Raw genomic sequence first — 23,515 nt, forward strand, 5'->3', positions numbered from 1 at the left:
TTAATCCTGATTGGGAAATAACCACTGCATTTAACCTATCTCTAGTTTCTCTAGAAAGCAGTGGGCTTCCATGTTTTGGCACAAAAAGAGCAATTTGGGATTAAGACATACTTTATTCATCCCCAAATGGGGAAATGCAGGTGTCCAGCAGCATACAATGTTTGCCATAATCAAGCACTCTCACTACCATACAAAACTACATGACACCATGACAACAGTAAATAAAAGAAGTTCAAAACTACCACCAATAGTAACAAAGTACACATTAACATGATTAATTGTGGAGTCTTATAGCGGCCGGGATAAATGACTTCCTGAGACTTTCAGTCCTGCAGCGTACGGAGAGGAGTCGGTCCCTGTGGCTGCTTTTCTGGACGACCAGTGTCATGCAGGGGGTGACTACTGTTCCTGAGGATGGCCAACATCTTGCTCCTAAAGTGCTTCTCCACCAGGTCTCCAACAGAGTCTGCCTGAAAATCAGTCTGAAATGCAGTTGGAAATATTTTTTTTAACTTGAATCCATATTAGTTTATACATTTGATTAGATTCTAAATTGTCTTTTGGTTGGTAACACAAATAGGAGGATGCTTTTTTCCTCAAATTTTACTACAAATGTATTATTATCATTAATAATTTGGTGTTTCAGTTTCAGCAGCAGTAAGGTAAGCAAGGGGGAGTAGGTGGAACATAACTCTGCTCATTTTAACAAAAAGCAGGTCTTTATAATAAAAAATGTGGTCTAAGTAATGAGTTAGTGAGCCTGTGCCCCTGTAGAGCGTTCTAGCAACACCCCTGCATGCAGCCATTTTTAGAAACAGATGGATTAAAACCTGCAGGTCTACAGACTGTCAGCTGCATCTACACCATCATAAGGATAATTTATTTGTTACCTAGAAGCACTCAGAGCTCCGCCAAGCCATTGCAATCTTTTTTTTTATGTTATGTTTTGCCAGTGATTGTTGGCAATATTTTTTAGTTAGAAGCTCTAATAGAAAAACAACCCTCGTGTCTTCATAGTAAAGAATCCTTCAAAACTTTCTGGATCCAGGTGGTGATCCAGATCACCCCCAAAATCTTGTTCTTCAGTCCATTTCTGAGATTTCCTGAAAATTTCATCAGAATCTGTCCATAACTTTTTGAGTTAAGTTGCTAAAAACAAACCAACCATTACTGGCACCAACTGGTCTGGAGTGTGGACCAGCATGTTTCCAAGAGTCCAAGTTGTCAAAACTTTTTCCCGATCCCATGCACCCCCCCACTGTCATGTTACTGCACCACCCAGGGGGGCGCACCTGGTTTGAGAACCACTGCTTTACTGTTGATGTGTCATGTTTTGTACAGGACTTTGTTCAGCTGTGGTGGCTTTAAATGTGCTTTATACAGAAACGTGACTTGGTCATGACATTGTTGGCACAGCATTTAGTAAAGACAGCAGTTTCCATGTTCCAGGTCTGCTTAGTTGAATAAATATTTTGTGTAATAAGCAGCCCTGCAGTGGTAATATGGCCTAGTCTGGCAAAGCTGGGATGGTCCTGATACTCGGCGCATTGTCCATAAGCTAAGAAATCTTTAACCACATTTTCTAAAAAGTCAAAGATGGTGTAGATGCAACACACTGGTTAAACCATCCATCCATCCAGTTCTAGGTTTTTATACTGCTACAAAACAACAGAGAGCAACTACCAAAAACAAGACAAGAAAATATCATGAGTCATATCTTGTCTAGGCTTGACTAGGTAATGGTTAAGTAATGATGGTCTATGGTGGGTAATGAAGAGAAACCAGTGTCGTTATCAGCAGCTGACATTACGAAGCCACTTACGGACGTCTCATCCTGAACACAAAGAAAAGCCTGTGGATTACTTTAGAAATAAACTACTCGACTGTCATGCAGCAGAGTTGTTGCAGCACGACTCATCAAATGCTCACGTGAAGTAGTTTACAGAGTTTCCTGGTTTAAACGTCTCACACTACAGCAGAGGACCCGAGTCCGTCTGCCAGACATGGTTTTAACTGGAGTTAATGGAGGAGCAGCCAATAAACTAAAGATTATTTTGTGGGACATTTCCTCATACGTTTCTTTGTGAGCACATGTGCATGTGGTAGCGGGATCAGTGAATGTGGGCGGGGCTTGACATTGCTGTTGATGAAAAGGGGCCCCACAGATAAAGTTTGGGAACCACTGGGTTAGACCATTACAGCACAAAAACTGATCTTTGGTAAAATGAAACTTAAAATAGGGAGAAAATTAATCTGTTACTAAAAATAAGGAGAAAACTCCTCTTCCATTAAAATCATGACAGGTTAAGTTACACCTGAGGACAGAGAGAAGAATTCCACTGAAACAGAACAGAATTTATGAAGAGCCAGAGTCTGAATATTGTGGATACTTAATCCTCCATCATTCATGGTTGGATCACAGAGACAACAGGTTAAGGAGGGAGACCCAGGCCAGCTCCTCCTGGGGGATTCTGAGATGTTCCCATGCTAGAAGGGATCCATAATCCCTCCAAGGAGTCTCCTCCCAGTAGGTCTTGTCCAGAAAACCTCCACGTGGAGACGACCCAGAATCATTCTGGTCAGACGTCTGAACCCCCTCTGGTGACTCCAAAGGAGCAGCATCTCCTCTCCAGCCTCCTCTGGATGCTCTTCAGCTGATCTCTGACTGAACCCGACCAGCTTCTGATCATCTCAGCTGCTCAGGTCCTCAATCTCTCTCCACCCAAATCTGTCAAACATTTATTTTATTTAGTTTTTATGGTTAAAACCAGAATTCTGTCATTTTCAAAAAGAGATGAATAAAAGAAAAAGCATGTTTGTTGTGATCTGAGTTTATTTTCATGTACAGAACATTTCCATGGTGTTGATCATGGATATCATCGTGCTGTGGACCAGATTTCTTACAGTGGGGGGGTTTACTGTCCAGGCCAGGAGGCTCTGAGATTGAGAAGAATCAACACATCACATGGAGCTAAGCAGTAAACTCCCATCTCATTGAGGACTGACTCTGGTGGAGGATCTTCTCGTGCTTCCCAGTCTCTGGTGTCCAGCTCCGACTCTTTGAGGACGGACTTGAGCAGAACAGCAGAACCCACCGCCAGACAGAGCACGATACAGGCCTCCTTCACACTGCAGAGACATGGACACGTCTCAGAAAACTCCCCTTTCTGCTGGAATTCTCCATTTTTTACCCAACACATTAAATGACAATGATCAAACTATTCAGGATGTCTCTAAACCACTTTTGAGGGTGAATCTGCTAAAAGATAAAACCATCCGAGTCCCAGGTCTAACCTTTGAAGGCACTTATGGATGTTTTTCTACTTTCAGGTCAATCTTGCCTCAGTTTCTGGCCTCCATTCTGGTTTAGTTTCCTCATATGGTAAGATTTCATTTTTTTTTAATAAGAACATATAACAAAAAAATCCAGTTTTAGTTTTTCTTAAAGGTCAACTTGACAAATTTACTACCATGATAAAATACATTCAGCTAAATATGGCGACAATCTGCTGCCAGCATGTGCCATGGTCACCATGGAAACGTGCTGGTCAGTCAGGCTACAATCAGGGTGTTCCTTCCTGTAGCTGTTCAGAAAATTGATAGTTGGATATAAAATGGCTCCACCGCGTGTAAAGACGCGCAACGGCTGATCTGGCTCTGCTGGACGATGTGGCACGAGACTCCAGAGTGAGACCAGCAAGACTTACCGCATGGCTCATGAACTGGTTCTGACTGTGCTCTCAGACCTCTGTGACGCTTTGGGCCTTCAGCCGTGTTAGACGGCATCTTCGCTTTGTCCTAAAGTTCCTACACTGAGGACGAACAGGCAAACAAAACAATGCAACCTGCAGCAACATCCGGTTGGATGGAACCGGCGCTACTGATGCACTACAGTTGCAATAAGAGCAACAAGAGAGAATGAAATGGAATAAAAAAAAATTAATTAAAAAATAATGATCCCAGAGGGAGATTGCAAATTGGAAATGAAATCTGCTGTCATGAGTCAAATCATTTTCATTCCCTAAACATTCCAATCATGGCTGATTCAACATGGTGCTCACCAGTGTTGTAGCTTATTGGCCATAACTTTGGTGAGCAGCCTGTCTCCCTTAGAGATCCTGCTACGGTGATCCGGGAGGGGCTCAGAGTAAAGTCGCTGCTCCTCCACATCGAGAGGAGCCAGATGAAGTGGCTCGGGCATCTGGTCAGGATGCCTCCTGGACGCCTCCCTGGTGAGGTGTTCCAGGCACGTCCCACCAGGAGGAGGCCCCAGGGAAGACCGAGGACACGCTGGAGGGACTACATCTCTCAGCTGGCCTGGGAACGCCTCGGGATTCCCTCGGATGAGCTGGTGAATGTGGCCGGGGAGAGGGAAGTCTGGGTTTCCCTGCTCAGGCAGCTGCCCCGCGACCCGACTCCGGATAAGCAGCAGAAAATGGATTGACTCCAGTTTAGATGCGTTACCCACACCTGCACCTGCAAGTCTGACGGAGAATGAGCTGCCTTTACCATTTTAGTATGTCACTAACGTAAATATATTTTAGCCTGGAAATATATATATAAAAAAAAAAAGCAAGATGGCAACTTGAAATGTGTGTACGGCCAAGGTCTCCGCATTTCCAGGAAAAAGCTATTTACGCCGGGGTCTACGTACGGTAGAGCCGGCTCAAATCACGCTAGTGAAGTGTGCTCTCGCTCTTGTAGGTTGAGCCATTTTGTTGCAGTTTCTCTTGTGAATCTGAAGGTGCAGTAGGGCTGGGATCACCTGGTAAACTCCACAGGGCGGAGCTCTTTCTATGGTTTACTCAGCTCTGGCAGGCATTTCCTGATATTGGTTTTAAAAAATGGTGGCTACTGAACAAATTCAGCGAGAAGATCCAGAAATCTGGAAATAAGTAAACACAAACTGACCAATCACAAGAGAGTCCTTCATGTAACTGTGCTGCATTGCAGGGGTGCACATCAGGTCTGGAAGATTTTCTGAGTTTTACATCAAGCCTCTTCTGCCCAGCAGAAGAGCAGTGTAGTTCAAGATTTCCAGACTGTTTATGTGGCACTGCTCAAACCATTGTCTAGAACAGTGCTTCTCAGTCCTGGTCCACGGGGACCACTACCCTGCATGTTTTAGAGGCGTCCATCTTTAACACACCTGACTCAAATTAATGGCTCGTTAGCAGGCTTGCAAAGAACTTGACGAGTAGTTCAGTTAATCTGTATCAGGTCTACTGAAGTTGGAAAGAACTAAAACATGCAGGGCAGTGGTCCCTGAGGACCAGAACTGGTCTAGAATGGGCTGTTGGGGATGTCCTGAAGGAAGTCTGAAGACTTGACCATTTCAAGAGTTTTTATGACAAGCTGTACAGTTTATATCACGCCTCACCTACAAACCAGCGAGTTACCTCACTGTGCACCAAGCGTTGCCAGCGCCCTCCTGTCCTGACTGTCTGCTGGGTGGCTTCAAGGAAAAGAACTGCGGTTTGGGAACGAAGTGCTCCAGGTGCACTTTTCTACTGCAGCTAATGATGTAACCAGAGAATTAACAGAGTGAGCAAAATACTAAGAACTCCATGATGTTCTCACCTCTGTGTCCTTTGTTTTCAGTCTTGGAGTCATCACAGAGCTCAGTGATCTGTTAGTGATGCTCCATAACAGACATGACGCCGCTGAAGCAGAGAAGCTGCTGGCTGGACAGATTCGAACATCTGAATCCATGGTATCATCACCAGGCCCGTACACACAGGATGCTCTTCAAGCTCAGAAAGAAAAGTCTTTAACACATGTAGCTCTTCATGAAAATGAGAGAATTGTGAAGATAAATGCAGGACAGCATGGCAGAAAATATCATGTCAGATAAAATGTCAGCACACGAAGCTGACATGTGAAGAGGGTGGACAGGAAGTATCCAGGGATTTCAGGGATATAAGAAGCAAAGGAGATCCGGGACACCAGCAGACTTGAAGCCTCTACTTAAACCTGTCAACTGTTTCTACCCGTGAAGATGAGCGAGCCTTCAGCAGCATGAACAACATTCTTTCTGCCGTACGCAGCCTTTCAAACCTGATTTTTATGAAAAGGACCACCGTTAGAGCAAATCAACCCACACGGTCATGTCAGGTCATGGCTGGCAAAGCGAAGAAGATGGACTGATGAAAGGGCTTGTAAAGCACCAAACCCATCGAGCAAAGATGAACCCAAGACCCGCTGGAGCAACTGTAGATCAATCACCGTTGTCCTATTTTGTAGCTGCAGACTACTTTTTAAAGAGAAAGGACTAATATTTAACATTGTACTGTATGTGCAAACCCTGCTGATGCAGTTCAATTGTTCAAAGTACTAAAAGTTTGAGGGATGTGTGGTCAGGAATGAAGAAGATCACTGGCTTCGGGATAAAGGAGGATCAGACTGATGGAGGTCTGGACAGAGCGAATGAACTGAACATGTTCTTCAATAGGTTTAGCTCACCTCCTGCTTCAACCCCAACTAGCCACACACCCTCCATGAGCCCACAGCTTTCCTGTCACACCTCCACTCTGTCACCCTGCAGCTCAGTCAAGGACCTGGACACAACCTCATCTCCCTCCACATCAGGACTTCCTGAAACCTCCTCTGCCTCCACCTCCACTCTGTCTGTCTCCTGTAACCAAATCATGCAACAACTGGTGAAACTGAACCAGAACAAGGCTGCAGGTCCAGATGGTGTCAGTCCCAGAGTTCTCAAGACCTGCTCAAAACAGCTATGTCCGATTCTCCAGCACCTGTTCAACACCAGCCTGAGTCAGAGAAGAATCCCGGTGCTGTGGAAAACATCCTGCCTTGTTCCAGTGCCTAAAAAACCACAACCAGCTGAACCAAAAGACTACAGACCAGTCGCCCTGACATCTCACGTCATGAAAGTCCTGGAGAGACTCTTACTGGCTCACCTCAGCAAGCAGGTGAAGACCTTTCAGGACCCATTACAGTTTGCATACCGTAATGGGCTTGGGGTTGAAGATGCCATCATATACCTGCTTCAGAGAGCCCACTCTCATCTGGACCAGTCAGGCAGCACTTTGAGGGTCATGTTCTTTGATTTCTCAAGTGCTTTTAATACGATTCAGCCTGCTCTGCTGTGTGAGAAGCTGCAGAAATTCCAGGTGGATGCCTCCACAACCACCTGGATTTACGACTACCTCACAAACAGACCACAGTTTGTGAGACTGAAAGGTTGTGTGTCTGAGATGGTGGTCAGCTGCACTGGAACACCACAAGGGACTGTACTTTCACCATTTCTATTCACGCTGTACACCTCAGACTTCCAGTACAACTCTGAGTTCTGTCATCTGCAGAAATACTCTGATGACTCAGCAGTTGTTGGGTGTATCAGTGATGGACAAGAAGCAGAGTACAGAGAACTGGTCGGTCAGTTTGTGAAATGGTGCGGTGACAATCATCTCATCTTGAATACCAAGAAAACAAAGGAGATGATTGTTGACTTCAGGAGGAACAAGAACACACATAGAAGTGTTTCCATCATGGGAGAGGAGGTGGAGGTGGTGGAGGAATACAAGTACCTTGGAGTTCAGCTGGACAACAGACTTGAGTGGAAAAGCAACACTGAGTACATTTACAAGAAAGGTCAGAGCAGACTCTACTTCTTAAGGAAGCTGAGATCTTTTAACGTCTGCACCAAAATGTTGCAAATGTTCTACAGGTCTGTTGTTGAAAGTGCAATCAGCTTTGCAGCAATCTGCTGGGGCAGCGGCATCAGAACCAGAGACTTGAAAAGAATTAACAAACTGATCAAGAAAGCTGGTTCTGTGCTTGGAGTAACTCTGGAGCCGCTGGAGTTGATCATCAAAAAAAGAATTCTGTACAAGCTGACGAAGATAATGGAAGATCCTTCACACCCTCTACACAACGCCGTGACGAAACAACAGAGTGTGTTCAGTGGGAGGCTTGTTCAAGTCCGATGCAAGACAGAGAGATACAGAAGATCCTTCCTTCCAGCAGCTATCAGGCTGAAGAACAAAGCCCTTAATTAATTAATGTGATTGTTTTACTAAAAAATTACTACTACTACAATATTGAATTTCCCTTTGGGATTAATAAAGTATTTTTCATTCATTCATTCATTCAAGTGGCACTAATGAGCCCGTAATGAAAGAAATTTCCTCACGTTCATAGCTAATTTTTTCCTGCTTATTTACGCTTTCTCTTTCAGCCTCTGCCATCTCCTCTCCACATCTGTCCTGCTGTGTGATGGAGTGCAGTCGGCTTGTTTTTGTTGCCCTCCAGTAGACTCCAAGTTCAGGCCTGATGACTTTTTACACTTTACTCAGTTCTGTATACAGTTCACGTTACCTGGTGGACAATGTCATATTCAACATGTTCATGCTGAGGCTCTGTGTACGACTGGTCAGAACTTTTTGAAGACACTGTTTGAAGACGTATCACTGCTTATGTTTTTAGGGAGCTTTTATTTAACATCTTAATTTTTTTTGTGTCATTTTTCATGTAATTTTTCACCCCTGTCCCATATTTGCATGAGAGACTGAAAGCAGGTCATAAAGGGGAGTACCGGCACTTATTTGTTCCACTTAACGCACCAGCTATAATCCTTGCGTGACAATGCGACTCACATGAAGAAGGTGAAGGACAACGTGGGAAACTTGTTTATCATGATGGGCTAATTACACAGCACAGCGTTAGCCAAACCTGTGGAGCATTTTAAACATTCGCAACTTGCACAGTCCTGTTTGTAGCATCTTCAAAATAAACTAAAAGTTGGTGCCAATCGGCTCCATCAAGACGTTTGGGTCAGACTGAACAGCTGCTTTTATGATCACAAGTCCTCTTCAGCTGAAGCAAGCCCTCTGAGCAGATACTGCAGACCACAATCTGTCTGTAACGCTGTCAAACTATCTAGCGTTCCCAGATTATTCATGTACATCCTGCTACGGTGTCAGACTGTTTATCGTTCCCAGATTATTTGCGTACATCCTGCTAAGGTGTCAGACTATCTAGCGTTCCCAGATTATTTGTGTACATCCTGCTACGGTGTCAGACTGTTTATCGTTCCCAGATTATTTGCATACATCCTGCTAAGGTGTCAGACTATCTAGCGTTCCCAGATTATTTGTGTACATCCTGCTACGGTGTCAGACTGTTTATCGTTCCCAGATTACTTGCGTACATCCTGCTACGGTGTCAGACTGTTTATCGTTCCCAGATTATTTGTGTACATCCTGCTACGGTGTCAGACTGTTTATCTTTCCCAGATTATTTGCGTACATCCTGCTACGGTGTCAGACTATCTAGCGTTCCCAGATTACTTGTGTACATCCTGCTACGGTGTCAGACTACCTAGCGTTCCCAGATTATTTGTATGCATCCATCTTTTCTTTCAACACATTCTCTTGGACCTTAAATGTTAAAAAAGCAGGGTTTACTGCAAAATTATTACTACCTTTGTTTTTATTAGGATTATGAAGCAACTACAGACATTGTCTTGTGATCTTTAGAAATTATTTTGGAAAACATTTAAATTGGATTATTTTGTTTACCAGTTGCTGTGATATGTTTACTACAACCTAATAAAACCTACACAATAACAACAGCAGTAATAATCACCAGAATCACAATAAGTTCACGTAAACTGACTGGAAAATATCTATCGGCCGATATCCAGATTTCAGATTTCAAAATCGAATTGTAACCCCAGAAAAGCGGATCGGTGCAGCTCTAGACTGGGACTACAGTACAGAAACTGCTTTCAGACTCACTGTTTGAAGAAGTTCTCAGGTCTCTTGCAGTAGTGACCAAACAGAGGAAAGAGGTTTCTGCTCATGTCAAACTGAAGCTGAGCGGCTCCACCGTCGCTGAAGTGGTTGGACAGGATCACCTGGAAGAGAAGAGATGGTCATCAGCTGATCAGAGGACAGGACTACCATATCTCTATCCTCCACCACCAGGAAGGTGCTTCACTTCACTTTAGTCCAGACAGTCTATTATTTATTTATTTGGTTTAAGGAACTCCTTTAAATTTCTATAAATAATTTTATTTTTTATAGATTTAAATTTAAATTGTGAGGTCTAACGAGTACGACAGAGTGTGTAAGCTCAACCAACCTTCTGATCGTTGGAAGAACCAGCGAGTACTTCTCTTCACCGACATATAAATTGGTTTTGGGAATGTCTCTCTGTGAACTCTACAGCTAGCTTTTCATGTAAAAAATAATAATGGTACATCCATGTTGTGCCTTTGGATCCCACATCCCAAGGATGAGACTGTGTTTTCCAGACTGCTGCTGACCCTGAATGACGGCTAAACCTGTTGCTGCCGTCAGACCAGATAAGTGGAAACTGTCAGAGACTCTCAGCTGTGTAGCTGCTCTTTCTCGGTGGGAAGTTTATAGAAAATTTTGTTTCGTACGCTTTCCATGTCTATTTATGGTGAGCTGCTGTAATTTTTAACATATTTCTTAATAAAAAATGAAGGCCATGCGTTACTAAAATGCAGCAAACTGCAGGGGTTTAACGTTATTGCGCCCCGGGACCAGACACTTCATGTTAGCCTGTTGCTTGTTGACAGCAAGAAGAGAAGAGAAAAAAATTACATTAAAGTTTATGAAAATGGTCTCGTTCATTCGTTAATTCTTGAACAGAAATTCTGGTTCATTCAACCAGGAACACAAACGTTGTTCATGTGTAACCAGGAAAGCGGTCAGAAAAGAAGTTTATACGCAAGTCATGTTTTATGTGAAGCAGCAAATGAACCAAACATTCTCCAGTTTTCCCAGTGGAAATGCGACCACGTGAAACTGGTTGGATGTTCCACTAATCCAGCCTCCACCGCCAATCCCCACGGTGACGGGTGGATGTTCCACTAATCCAGCCTCCACTGCAGATCACCAAGGTGATGGCAGTTTTCAGTGTTAATGAAAAGCTGGACATGGACTTTTCTTTGTGGTCTCAATAAACCAAACAGTCTTTAAACAGCAATGTTTTTTCCTAGTAATTATTAGTAATATTAACTCACCGGGACATCTCTAATGTTTACATCGCGTTAACGCTAACGGTTTCTGCTGGTTTCTACTCAGCTTTGACATGAAGAGGAAATACTTTGTTTGGGTCACTTTCCACAGCTGAAGGTCTGATTCCCATCCTGCCACGAAATATTTATTAGCCTCTGATCTGACTTTATGCTTTTAATTCTGCCCTACGTGCGACCGTCCATTGACCAGGTAGGTGTCATGGTAAGGTAAATCGGGTAGCAATATGTGATGTCAGTGAGAATGGTCCATAGACACTGAATGACAGCACTGAATCAATGATGTCCATTATAAACCAATAAAAACTGTGGATTGTTTATTAAATCCATCCTGTTCCTCTGAATCACAATATATTACTGTACTGGAGAGGTGTGTGCGTGATTCCAATCTAAAGGCTGTTACATACTCTGTGAAAAGCAAGAACTTTTTTCTTGTTCTCGAGGCCACGAGAAAAAAATGACGTCATTTTGCTCTTGCGTACGTGGATACGTGTTGTCGACACATCAGCCAAGCAGCCTACAGTAGTACCTACAGTAAACAACACGTGGGATTTAAAGACACGGACACAATCGTATACAACCCTGCCCTACCACGGTGCGCAACCCCGCCCTGCCACAGACAGGAAGTTTCTCGTTAAACATGAAATAACCCGGTCAGCTGTTTATAAACAATACATGCCCCGGAACCGGACTGTGTTGGTTTATAATGAACCGGATTGAACCGGACTGTGATGGATTATAATGAACCGGACTGTGATGGATTATAATGAACCGGACTGTGTTGGTTTATTATGAACCGGATTGAACCGGACTGTGATGGATTATAATGAACCGGACTGTGTTGGTTTATAATGAACCGGATTGAACCGGACTGTGATGGATTATAATGAACTGGACTGTGTTGGTTTATAATGAACCGGATTGAACCGGACTGTGATGGATTATAATGAACCGGACTGTGTTGGTTTATAATGAACCGGATTGAACCGGACAGTGATGGATTATAATGAACCGGACTGTGTTGGTTTATAATGAACTGGGTTGAACCGGACTGTGATGGATTATAATGAACTGGACTATGATGGATTATAATGAACTGGACTGTGATGGATTATAATGAACCAGACTGTGATGGATTATAATGAACCGGACGGTGATGGATTATAATGAACCGGACTGTGTTGGTTTATTATGAACTGGGTTGAACCGGAATGTGATGGATTATAATGAACCGGACTGTGATGGATTATAATGAACCGGACTGTGATGGATTATAACGAACTGGACGGTGATGGATTATAATGAACCGGACTGTGATGGATTATAATGAACCGGACTGTGATGGATTATAATGAACCGGACGGTGATGGATTATAATGAACCGGACGGTGATGGATTATAATGAACCGGACGGTGATGGATTATAATGAACCGGACTGTGTTGGTTTATTATGAACTGGGTTGAACCGGAATGTGATGGATTATAATGAACCGGACTGTGATGGATTATAATGAACTGGACGGTGATGGATTATAATGAACCGGACTGTGATGGATTATAATGAACCGGACGGTGATGGATTATAATGAACCGGAATGTGATGGATTATAATGAACCGGACTGTGATGGATTATAATGAACTGGACGGTGATGGATTATAATGAACCGGACTGTGATGGATTATAATGAACCGGACGGTGATGGATTATAATGAACTGGACGGTGATGGATTATAATGAACCGGACTGTGATGGATTATAATGAACCGGACGGTGATGGATTATAATGAACCGGACGGTGATGGATTATAATGAACCGGACGGTGATGGATTATAATGAACCGGACTGTGATGGATTATAATGAACCGGACGGTGATGGATTATAATGAACCGGACGGTGATGGATTATAATGAACCGGACTGTGTTGGTTTATTATGAACTGGGTTGAACTGGAATGTGATGGATTATGATGAACCGGACTGTGTTGGTTTACAATGAACTGGACGGAATTGTAAGTAAGGATGTAAATTGATAGCTTACATCCTGATACAGGAAGTTGTCGAGTCTTTCCGCCAGGCCCTGCCAAGCCAGCTGGAACAGAGGAAGACTCAGAACCTGATGAAGATTCAGTAATCTGTCTCTCACACAAAGCATCATGGGACACGCTGAGCTGGACAGGGACATGGTGGACTGGTCCTGCTGAGATGGAAGGGACAACCACCTGCAGGAAGAAAGAAATGAAGCTGGATGTGTTGTGGATTCAGAGCTGAGATCTGCTGTGTTTTCGTAGTTTTTATGTCTCACCTTTCCTGACAGTAAGGTTTGGCTTTTTCTGCTATTTCCTTCATGAGAAATTCCAACAATCTTCCCAGCATGTCTCCTTTCAATCGATCCAGCAGTGCCAGCAGACCGTCAAACAGAGACCCCTCCAGGGAAGCCAGGCGACCCACTTCCATCATGCCCAGACCCCCCAGCACTACTTCCTCCCCGAGTGAAACGGCTGCCTGCTGCAGCTGCAGAAAAAACTGAGGAGGAAAAAAAGATTTCCACTTTTAACATCTCTGAGGTTTGACCTGGAGCTGGTCTGAATATTACCAATCCGGGTTTGAAAATGACCTGGAAAACTGGAAAACTTCCTGTGTTTTGTGTTTGTTTGTGTGACAGACAGACAGACAGACGTTTAATAAAACGTACCACATCATCTCCCCAGTCTCTCAGGATGGTGGAAATGTAGTTGACTGCACTGAGGATGGCACAGTAGCGGACGCCCAGCGGGCAGCGAGACTCCACTTTCATCACCTGGAAAAAAACAAAAATAAACTAGAAGCATTCAGAGAGCACAGTTCTCGGCCAAGTCATAGTCATAGACAAACCCCAAAAGGCCCGAAAGCACACCCAGCATCCCCTGTATTTTGTACCTTCTGGTGATCCACAGCAACATGATCCGGGTCAAACATGTTGGATTATAACATCATGATGTCACCTTGTTTTGTTGCCAATGATTCTGAGCATTATCTGATGCGTTAGAAGCTATAATGGCAAAATTATCCTTATCTTACCATAGTAGAGAATCCTTTAAAAAAATTCCTGCATCCAGGCGGTGATCCACCCCCTTAATTTATTCCTTTTCTAAGATTTCCTAAAAATATCATTAAAATTTGTCCATAACTTTTTGTGTTATGTTGCTAACAGGCAGAAGCGGAAAACATAAGCTGTGTCTTGGCAGAGGTGAAAAGCAGCATCAGCCTCCTCGGTCAGGTTCATCTCTACCTAATGAAACTGACCTCAGTCACCAGCTACGTCTGCAACTCATCTGCTCAAAGTGGACATCGTGAAGGTTTCCAAATCTTCTTGTTCCTTGCTGATCTTCATTTCTGCTCCGCTTTGTGCTTCACTGATTCATAATGTTTTGAAGTGTTTCATTGACTCGGAGCATTTCAAAGCGTTTCATTGGTTTGGCAGCTCTTAGTTTTGTCTGTAAAGGTTTTCTGTTCATCCAAACACCATCATCTGCAGCAGGAAACATCTCTGGTCTAGTTTAGACAAACTGAGTTATGGATGCTGGTGAAACTGAATCTTTATGAAGCACCGAATCACGTCTGTTGTAAAATCGACTCCCTGCTTTGAAGCATCCGAACCAGTCAGTGTTTGAGATGTAATTTAGCGGAAGCGTTGACATCTGTTTTCATGTCTCTCAACCCCAAATGATGAAAGCGGCTGGTGGATTACTTTGATTTAGGGAATATTAAGAGATGATGGAGGAACTTAAAGAAACGCGTCTGTAAAAACACAAACTTTTCCAGCTAAATCAGTCATTTAAAAAAGGGGAAATGTAGTATAATCTTGTCCTTATGGGTCTGGGATAGTGGTTGCATTTGTAAAGTTGTAATGTGAGAGACTAAAATTCCTTTTGAAGCATTGAGACGCTGACAAGACCCTTCAAATCCTGCTGAAGCAGCTCGACGCGTATGTGACGCAACGAGGCCTTGGTTGGTGTGGTCACATGGTTTTTTGGCATTTTGAAGCAACTTATTGAAACAGTGCTCTCACTACTTCTGCTTCAAAAGAGTATCATCATTATTTTTAGACAAACATCTTTCTAAATGAACCTGATTTAACATTTCTTCCTCCATATTCTGTCATGTGTTTGTATACTCTGGTTTAAACTGGAATGTTTTTTATGTGTGTTTCAGCAGCACATATCAGGTTTTTATTGTATTTCATTAAACAAAATTCTTTCTCATTTTAACAGAACTTGTCCTTTTGCTGCAGTGTCTCAGTGTCTTAACAAGAGTGTAATATATTTATTAGTATAAATGACCAAAAGCATCAACCGATTCAGACAACCACACGTCTTCTCTGAACTTTTACTGCCGTCAGAGGTTGCTGTGGCTTCATTCGGCCACCAGATGTTGCTGGAGATCCTCACAGTTTCACATAACCATCACTACCAAACGGTTAATGAAACAAAAAGGCAGAGAGGCTGAATGTTAATGAACTAATGAACTTTTTCTATTTCAGAATAAAAGAAAACACCAAGTTAAACAGGTTTTATATTCAAAATCAGCTCATATTCTCCATGAAATGGTAAAATGTCCCAGTTTCAGCATCTGATATGTTTATGTTCTACTGGGAATAAAATATGTCTTGATGAGATTTATTAATTACTGCATTCTGTTTTAATTTACATTTTAAACAAGAGTCGCAACTTTTATGGACTTGCTGTAATAAAAAAGTAAATAATAACATGATGGCCTTCAATGATTTAGGAGGCATGTTGGTGCTCTCATTTCCCTAAAATGACTCTACACAAGTAATTCTTTAGTTTTTAATCAGCATTAAGGGAACCTGACGCTTGTTTTCACCTGCTAACAGACTGAAGGTGCTGCACTTTGTGGGTAAATGCTTCATTTTACAGAAACATGTTTACTGGCAGTAACTTCTCAGGCAGGCTTTAAAACACAGGTGGAGACAGATCCAGACCAGTTTTGGGATTTATGTTTTAGAAAGACTGTCCTTCAGTTTTCTGAGATCACCTTCCTTCTGCCCGAGTCAGTCATCGTTACCTGTGTGAGTCGTATGCGGAAGTCATCGACCAGTTCTGTCTGCAGCCTGAGGAACCTGAGCTGGGCAGCAGGACAGGGCAGGCCTCGGTACCGCTCTGCAGTCCAGGAAGACCAGACAAGTGTTAACCAGGGTCACAAAGTTTTCTCAGATATTTGACGACCGGGGTTCATGAAGGTCTCACCAGTGATGACCTGTAGCAGAGTCATGAAGGTCTCAGCGCAGTCTGGAGCCTTCAGCTCGTCCATGTCACTGATGTCTTTGTACTGACAGCTCCACGCTCCCTCGGAGGACAGCATGGCGTCCATCTTCTCCACGGCCACTGGAAGCACACAAACAAATCTAATCACACGCTACACGCATCCCACCGAAAATGGTAACACCACAACACCTGGTTTTCCCACGTCTGCAAAAATATTCTAATAAAAACCATATTCAAACTTTAAAAGCAGTAGGTCTTGTTGTAAACTCTGAGGGCCTGAACAAGGGATCCAACAGGTTAAACAAACTTGAGAGTCTCCTGTCCTAAAACCGATCGCTGTGTTACCCCAGAGAGAATCTGGATCTGGAAACCAGACTTGGACACCAAACCTGGAAAGTGGACCTGGAAACCGGGTCTGGAGCTGCTGCTCAGTTTGGTATATAAGATGTGAACCAGTTTAATCCAGTTCCTTGGCAAATTGTGATCAACTGGGTAAATTATGTAAATAAGCAGGTTCCCATAGGTTCTGGTTCCTACTTTTGGATCCGAGAGGTTCCAGTTCCAGGTCCTACAGTTTTCTGTTCCTACAGTTTCTGGTTCCTACCTAATACGGTTATAAGAAAATGTTGCAATAAATATGTTTGAGTTCAGCTTGGAGTGAAATGTGTCCCTGAGATCAGCTCACATCAGTTCAGCAGATCTAGTCAGTAAGGATGCCGCAGAGGCTGCTGTCTTCAAATGTTCAGCAAAATATAACTGGATAACTGGTTCTGGTTCTGTACTGGGGATAAATCTGGTTCTGGTTCTGTACTGGGGATAAATCTGGTTCTGGTTCTGTACTGGGGTTAACTCTGGTTCTGTACTGGGGATAACTCTGGTTCTGCACTGGGTATAACTTTGGTTCTGTACTGGGGATAAGTCTGGTTCTGGTTCTGTACTGGGGATAACTCTGGTTCTGTACTGGGGATAAGTCTGGTTCTGTACTGGGGATAAGTCTGGTTCTGGTTCTGTACTGGGGTTAACTCTGGTTCTGTACTGGGGATAACTCTGGTTCTGCACTGGGTATAAGTCTGGTTCTGTACTGGGGATAAGTCTGGTTCTGGTTCTGTACTGGGGATAACTCTGGTTCTGTACTGGGGATAAGTCTGGTTCTGGTTCTGTACTGAGGATAACTCTGGTTCTGTACTGGGGATAACTCTGGTTCTGCACTGGGTATAAGTCTGGTTCTGTACTGGGGATAAGTCTGGTTCTGGTTCTGTACTGGGGATAACTCTGGTTCTGTACTGGGGATAAGTCTGGTTCTGGTTCTGTACTGGGGATAACTCTGGTTCTGTACTGGGGATAAGTCTGGGTCTGGTTCTGTACTGGGGATAAATCTGGTTCTGGTTCTGTACTGGGGATAAGTCTGGTTCTGTACTGGGGATAAGTCTGGGTCTGGTTCTGTACTGGGGATAAATCTGGTTCTGGTTCTGTACTGGGGATAAATCTGGTTCTGGTTCTGTACTGGGGATAAGTCTGGTTCTGTACTGGGGATAAGTCTGGTTCTGTACTGGGGATAAGTCTGGTTCTGAGTTCATTCGGAGGCTTTTTCATATCTGATGGAACACAAAGGTTCAGGAGTTCGTTCCTGCAGCTGAACGAGGAATCATCTTTTAAATTATTATTATTATTGTTTAAGAAAAAAGAGAAATGAAACTACTGTAACATTAAACTTTCCCTCCAGGATAAATAAAATATTTTTCATTTCATTCACCAACACGACCTGATGTGGTCCTCCAGCCTACTGAAAATAAAAGTGTTCACTACTGTGTCATCATCATGAAATAAAATTAAATAAACACAGAAATCATCATCATTGTTGTCATCTACATCGTCATCTTTCAGCAGAAGACTCTGGGTCTAAAGAAGCTGGTGGTGTCATGTCTTCCTGTAAACCTGACATGCTGCAGCCGAGTGGCTCAGAAACTTACTCTTCTTTTCCACAGCAAGCCACTTCTCCAGTACGGCGTCCTCCACCATGATGTGGAGCAGACTGGGCAGCGCTGGGGGGTAGGAGTGGTTGCTCCGCAGCTCCTTCTCAAACTGCAGCACCTCCTCCACCAGGTGGCAGAAGAGCACGTCGTCGTACAGCAACCTGACGGCATCATTGGCCACCTTCTCCTGGACCAGAGCCACCAGACCTCGACACAGCTCCACCTGCACAGACGCTGATCGCTCAGCTGATGTTGGTAACAGATGGAGGACCTCTGAGGACATTCTCACTAACATCTGGAGAAATTAAGCTGCACGTTTACTTCTGTTTCCTTATACAAATACGACAGACGCAGTAGTTGGTGGTGCTACTTGCACAGTATTCCAGAGATCTCTGCCTCCAATCGCCCGTCCTGCGGATTTTAGATGTTTTCCAGCTCCATCACATCTGATTCAGATTAAGGGGTGTTGTTCAAAACATGGCAACAAGCTGTTAGATCCATTTCACCTGAACCAGGTGTGCTGAAGCACCTGCAGGACGGTGGTCCTGGAGGACCAGATGGAGACCTCTGCTTCCTACAGACGGTGTAGGAAGATGGAGTTTCTAACTATTTAGGAGAGTTTTCCAAACACTTTTAAAGTTAAGAGACTGAGAAAAGTGACGTTTCAGTGTTTTTTCTGACACATTTTCAGGAACAAACAAGCTGTTGCTTGTGTTTCGTGAAGGACGATCCGGACTAAAGCCGTTAGGAAACCGCCTACCCGAGCGCTGATGGTGGAACCAGCTGCTTCCAGGGCAGGCTGGATCTTCTCATCCATGAACGTGGAGTTGCTTCCCATCCATATCAGAACCTGAGTGAGGTACCACTCTGGCTGAGGAACAGAAAACAGAAATACTGATTAGTCTGAGCTCCAAAGTGGTTCTTTCTGTGGTCCAGGGTCTGTCCTTGGAGAGGTCAAAAGATCCACGTCATTGTTGGCTGAAGACACGTGAAATGTTTGTGTTTTAGTGGAAAGTTCTGGAACAACTCAGCTATAATTTCTCACAGAATTCCAGTCTGTTGGGTCCTGGAATTTGTTTAGGAAAGGAAAGTCTGAGCGAATGGAAAAGTAGGAGGAAAAGAAGAGAAGAGGAGGAGAAGATCTGGAAGAGGTCAGCAGTGTGCTGCTGACCTTGTTCAGAGAGTTGGTCTGGCGGTTTCCATGGAAGTGAAATCTGAACCTCCGGCTGAGCGGCAGCATCATGATCTGGATGGGCAGACAGAGGGAGGAAGAGGAGGACGAAGATGCAGACTGGTTGGAGGGTGGACTTTGAGGAGAAGCTGAAGTCCTCTGAGATAAGAGGTCATCTCTGCCAGGACAGTTAACGAAGGTTTTCCACCCAGAAGATTTTTATCAGGTATATAAAACAAGCTTATAAAGACGTGGCAGGATTGTTTCAGGATTATAATTTTATGCCCACAATCACCTTTCTTTATCTTTTTTGTTTCTTTTCACCAATGTGATGATTTTGTTAAAAGATTTATTATAAAAAAGTTAATTTAAGTCTTAATTGATGTGAACAAATTAAGGCAAAAATAAAAAAGAAAAACAGAACAGCTGCTGCTCTAACTGCTGCGGTGGAAGGATACGACGTCTGCAGAGCCAGCAGCTGCGTCACCGCCACCTCCAGCTGACTGTCGACGTCCTGGCTAGCGGAGGTGGGGGTGAGGGGCTGAGAGGACGGCGAGATGATCGGCCAGTGGAGCTGAGTCAGGATCTTCTCAAAGTCACTGTGGAGGAGGCAAAGAGACAGAATTAGCTCAGTGAATAGAACACAGCCGTGCAGGTGACGTGGGCGGAGCTACACCTGCTCAGGCGGTCCTTGATGATGTTGTGCCAGAAACAGAGAGTCTCTCTGAGGAAGTCCTGGAGGTGGGAACATCCGGACTGGTTCAGTCCAGAATCCAGAGCTGCCATGCTGTCTACAGCCCGGATGGCGTCCCACACGCTGCTGATCATCAGACACTGCTGGACCTCAGCACTGCGCACGCACACACACACACACACACACACAGTGTTGTCATGGTGACGCAGCCAACTGGAAACAATTATCTCCATTTTGTTGACAGAAACAGGAAATGAAGATGAAGATCAGAGGCAGAAACAACGTCTGAAACGTCCGGATGGGACCCCCACCGACCCGGTTCCAGTCTGTGGTCACATTTAGTACCTGAGCTCCTCTATGTGATGGAGACACTGCAGGTACTTCATGTGTCTCTCCACAGAGTCCACCTGGCTGCAGGTCTGGCCAAGATCCTCCATCCACAGCTCCGCCCCCTGGAGGTGCTACCAGATGAGGACATCCAATCATCTGTCAGACCTAAGAAACAACCACCAACCACAGACAACACCACAAACCAGACACAACCCCACCAGCTTTCCTCTTTTTTTATCTGTAGTTTAGATGAACTGAGTTCAGGATTTGATTCAAAGCCGTAGTATAAACCGGAAACCTGGAATTAAAATGCTGAAGGTTTGCAGCTTTACGACCATGAAACTGTTTCTAGCTTGTTTTGATGCCACAGGGACATTTATTAGGTTCCTTCCTGGATCCACTGATGCAGCTTCCATGCAGGCTGAGAAACCACTTCACAACTTCTACTTCCAGTCCGGAGTTACAGCAGCATTTCACTTCACGTCGCAGCAACGCTGTCACACATCAGTCCTGCAGGAGCACTGAGGCCACGGCCCGACGTGCACCGTTCGCGCCTCCATCACCTGCACACATGATTTCTGGACCACTTCTTACATGTGGACGACATAAAGTTTTGATGATATAATGGGTAAATATATCTGATGTGTGGTATTAATGTTCGAGTAATATTCGGAATACCACAACAACTTCATGTTTTGTTCAATAAAATAATTCAAACTTGATAAAAGTTTTTCTAACAGATAAACCTGCTGAGCTGTTTTCTACATGTCTGCTGCTGAATAAACTAGATGTTTACATTCATGTTTGGATAGCACTTTAAGTTATTCCCGACTTCTAGCTTTTTCCCTAGAAATTCCTACAGAAAGGTCACGGATTGGGATTTTGGTTGCTCCGTAAACCCTCCGTCACATCTCAGCTGTGGGAGGACAGAAACGTGATCACCTGGAGAAAATCTCACCTGTCTGATTATTCTGAATATCTGCAGTGTGTAAAAACAGCGTCAGGAATCTGACTGCTGTAAAAAGACTGAACGAGGATGTGTTGACGTTCCACCGCAGAGTGAAGGACCATCCGTGAACTCCTCTCTCTGGGTGGGGTCAGACTGAACACATGCTAACAGGAAGCAGACATGTTATTTTCATTTGTGGCATTGTGGCGCGTACCTGATGCAGCATGCCGGAGATGAGCTGCTCTCTCTGCAGCAGCTCCTCCAGGGAACACCTGGCCTCGTCTGCAGCAGACAAAGCTGCTGAAACCTTCGGTGGTCCGGAAATGGACACGGTCAGAACCTGAACGACACACAGGAGACGGTCCAACGATATAAATGAACCAGACCGAGTCGGTTATTTGTTTCAGATTTGTTTCTAAAAATGTTTGAAAGAAAAAGTGTCATTTTCAGTCTCAAGGTGCAAAATGTGACCAAAATAACTTCATTGATTAAATGAAAAGTCTAATCTTTAATAATAAAAAGCTCCTAAAGTGACGTCATTCAGTCAGATTATGGGCCACAGCTCAAAGTCTTCATCCATCTAACCAGCACAGGTTTGGTTCTGGTTCTGCAGGATCTCAGAGATGCTTTTGACACAGTCACTGTTGTTCAGCATCTACATGCTCCCACGTGGAAACAAAGCAAATATCTGATCATCACTATGCTGATGGCACTCAGCTCTATATTACCGTCTCACAGGGGACTCTGGTCCCAGACAAAGCTTCAGTTTGTGTCTCAGTCAAATCATTACGTGGATGTTCCAGAAGTTTTTCTAAATAACGATAAATCTGAAATTGTCTTTGGAACCAAAAATAAACATCCAAAGATTAGAGTCCAACTTCAGTCAGCAATGTTAAATCCAACAGATCAATCCAGAAATCTCGGAGTGATTTTGGATTCTGAGCTAAATTTAAACGGTCATATTAAAGCAGGAACCAGATCAGCCTTTTACCACCTGAAGAACAGAAGACTTCATCATCTGCTTTCAGTAGTCTTGACTACCGTAATGGAGTTTTAACAGGCCTTTCTAAATAAATCACATCTACAACTAATCCAGAATCTTTTCTTCCCGATTACCAGCCAGTCAGAAATAAATGACTGTGATTGGTTGTCAGCTCTACCAGTCTGACATGAATCACCTGTCCGGTTTAAACAAAACCTGGATCAGTGTTGTCAGAATTATGGGAATTATTGTATTTGTATGATAACTGAGTACTCTGTACAATCACAAATTCCAAAAATCCCATAATGTACGATAATTTGGCCCCTTCGTTTTCCAGCTGAGTTACTGATCCAGCACCATACGGATCCAGCCCATATGGCTGGTCTGCGGAAGGAGGGGGACCATTCCTGATGGCCTGGGCCTTAATGTAGCCTGAGTGGCCTGCTTGTTGAAACACAACAAGGAAAAAAGTAAAAGAACAAAGGAGGAGAAGAAGGAGTAAGGGAGTCCACTGTTTGATAAACGAGTGATGGAGGAGAGATGGCTGGTGTGTGTGTGAGTGTGTTAGAAGCTGGAAACTTTCTCCCTGAATCTCTTAAGCTGTAATAATGACTGTGGTACTACTTGTTCTCTAAACCACTGGAAATGTTTCTGTGGTTTGTTAAAGTGCAGTAAAATATCTCCCGTCTGCAGAAAGGGAGTTTTCTGTAAAAGCGCCTCTAAAATGAATTTATCGGCAATAATATGCAGTCTGATAATGTTTCCCTTAAAACACCATCATTCTGAGTCCCTGGTACGGTACTTTATCTTTTCTAATCTGGCAATATTGACCTAGATGCTGTTTTTTGTTTTTATCTCCATCCAGAAGAAGGTTACCTGTTCCTCCAGAGCTATGTTCTCCTCTCTCAGTTTTTCCAGCAGCTCCACAACTTTCTCCGCAGATTTCCAGTCATTTCCAACTTCTTTGTCCAGGAAGTCCACTCCATAATCCCGCGGATCCACTGAATCACCACACAAATCATCCGTTTCTTCAAACATTTCACTGCTTACGGAATCAAGTGCAAGGAATCACCGTCAACGTCAACGATAGCGGCTTCTTCTTCTTCTGCTTCTTTTTCT

General features: G+C 43.8%; 1 protein-coding gene across 2 annotated transcripts; it reads right to left on the minus strand.

Moving 5' to 3' along the window:
• Positions 1 to 114: 114 nt before the first annotated feature.
• Positions 115 to 23,515, minus strand: rint1 (RAD50 interactor 1). 2 transcript variants are annotated; one of them, XM_041977547.1, is made up of 15 exons: positions 23,273 to 23,515; positions 21,629 to 21,754; positions 20,481 to 20,596; positions 20,118 to 20,291; positions 19,900 to 20,040; positions 19,442 to 19,619; positions 19,031 to 19,141; positions 18,268 to 18,493; positions 16,280 to 16,417; positions 16,098 to 16,192; positions 13,726 to 13,830; positions 13,336 to 13,556; positions 13,072 to 13,252; positions 9,762 to 9,880; positions 115 to 482 (listed from the first exon to the last, which is right to left on the minus strand). In XM_041977547.1, the coding sequence occupies exons 1-15, from the start codon at positions 23,432 to 23,434 to the stop codon at positions 275 to 277; spliced, it is 2,301 nt and encodes a 766-aa protein (XP_041833481.1). In that variant the 5' UTR covers positions 23,435 to 23,515; the 3' UTR covers positions 115 to 274. The 2 variants fall into 2 exon arrangements, with proteins under 2 accessions (XP_041833481.1, XP_041833480.1); XM_041977546.1 differs by lacking the exon at positions 115 to 482 and adding an exon at positions 2,771 to 3,129 and having other exon boundaries at positions 23,273 to 23,514.

The sequence above is a fragment of the Melanotaenia boesemani genome, chromosome 23, assembly GCF_017639745.1.
Source record: "Melanotaenia boesemani isolate fMelBoe1 chromosome 23, fMelBoe1.pri, whole genome shotgun sequence".
NCBI classification, from domain to species: Eukaryota; Metazoa; Chordata; class Actinopteri; order Atheriniformes; family Melanotaeniidae; genus Melanotaenia; species Melanotaenia boesemani.

Bases quoted from the DNA above. Each gene is read 5' to 3' on its own strand.
- rint1 (XM_041977546.1), bottom strand. From the start codon at position 23,434: ATGTTTGAAGAAACGGATGATTTGTGTGGTGATTCAGTGGATCCGCGG. The intron at 18,494-19,030 runs GTAGGCGGTTTC...GCGTCTGTGCAG, and splicing joins GTTCCACCATCAGCGCTCGG to GTGGAGCTGTGTCGAGGTCT. The intron at 13,253-13,335 runs GTGAGACATAAA...TTCTTCCTGCAG, and splicing joins AAACCTTACTGTCAGGAAAG to GTGGTTGTCCCTTCCATCTC.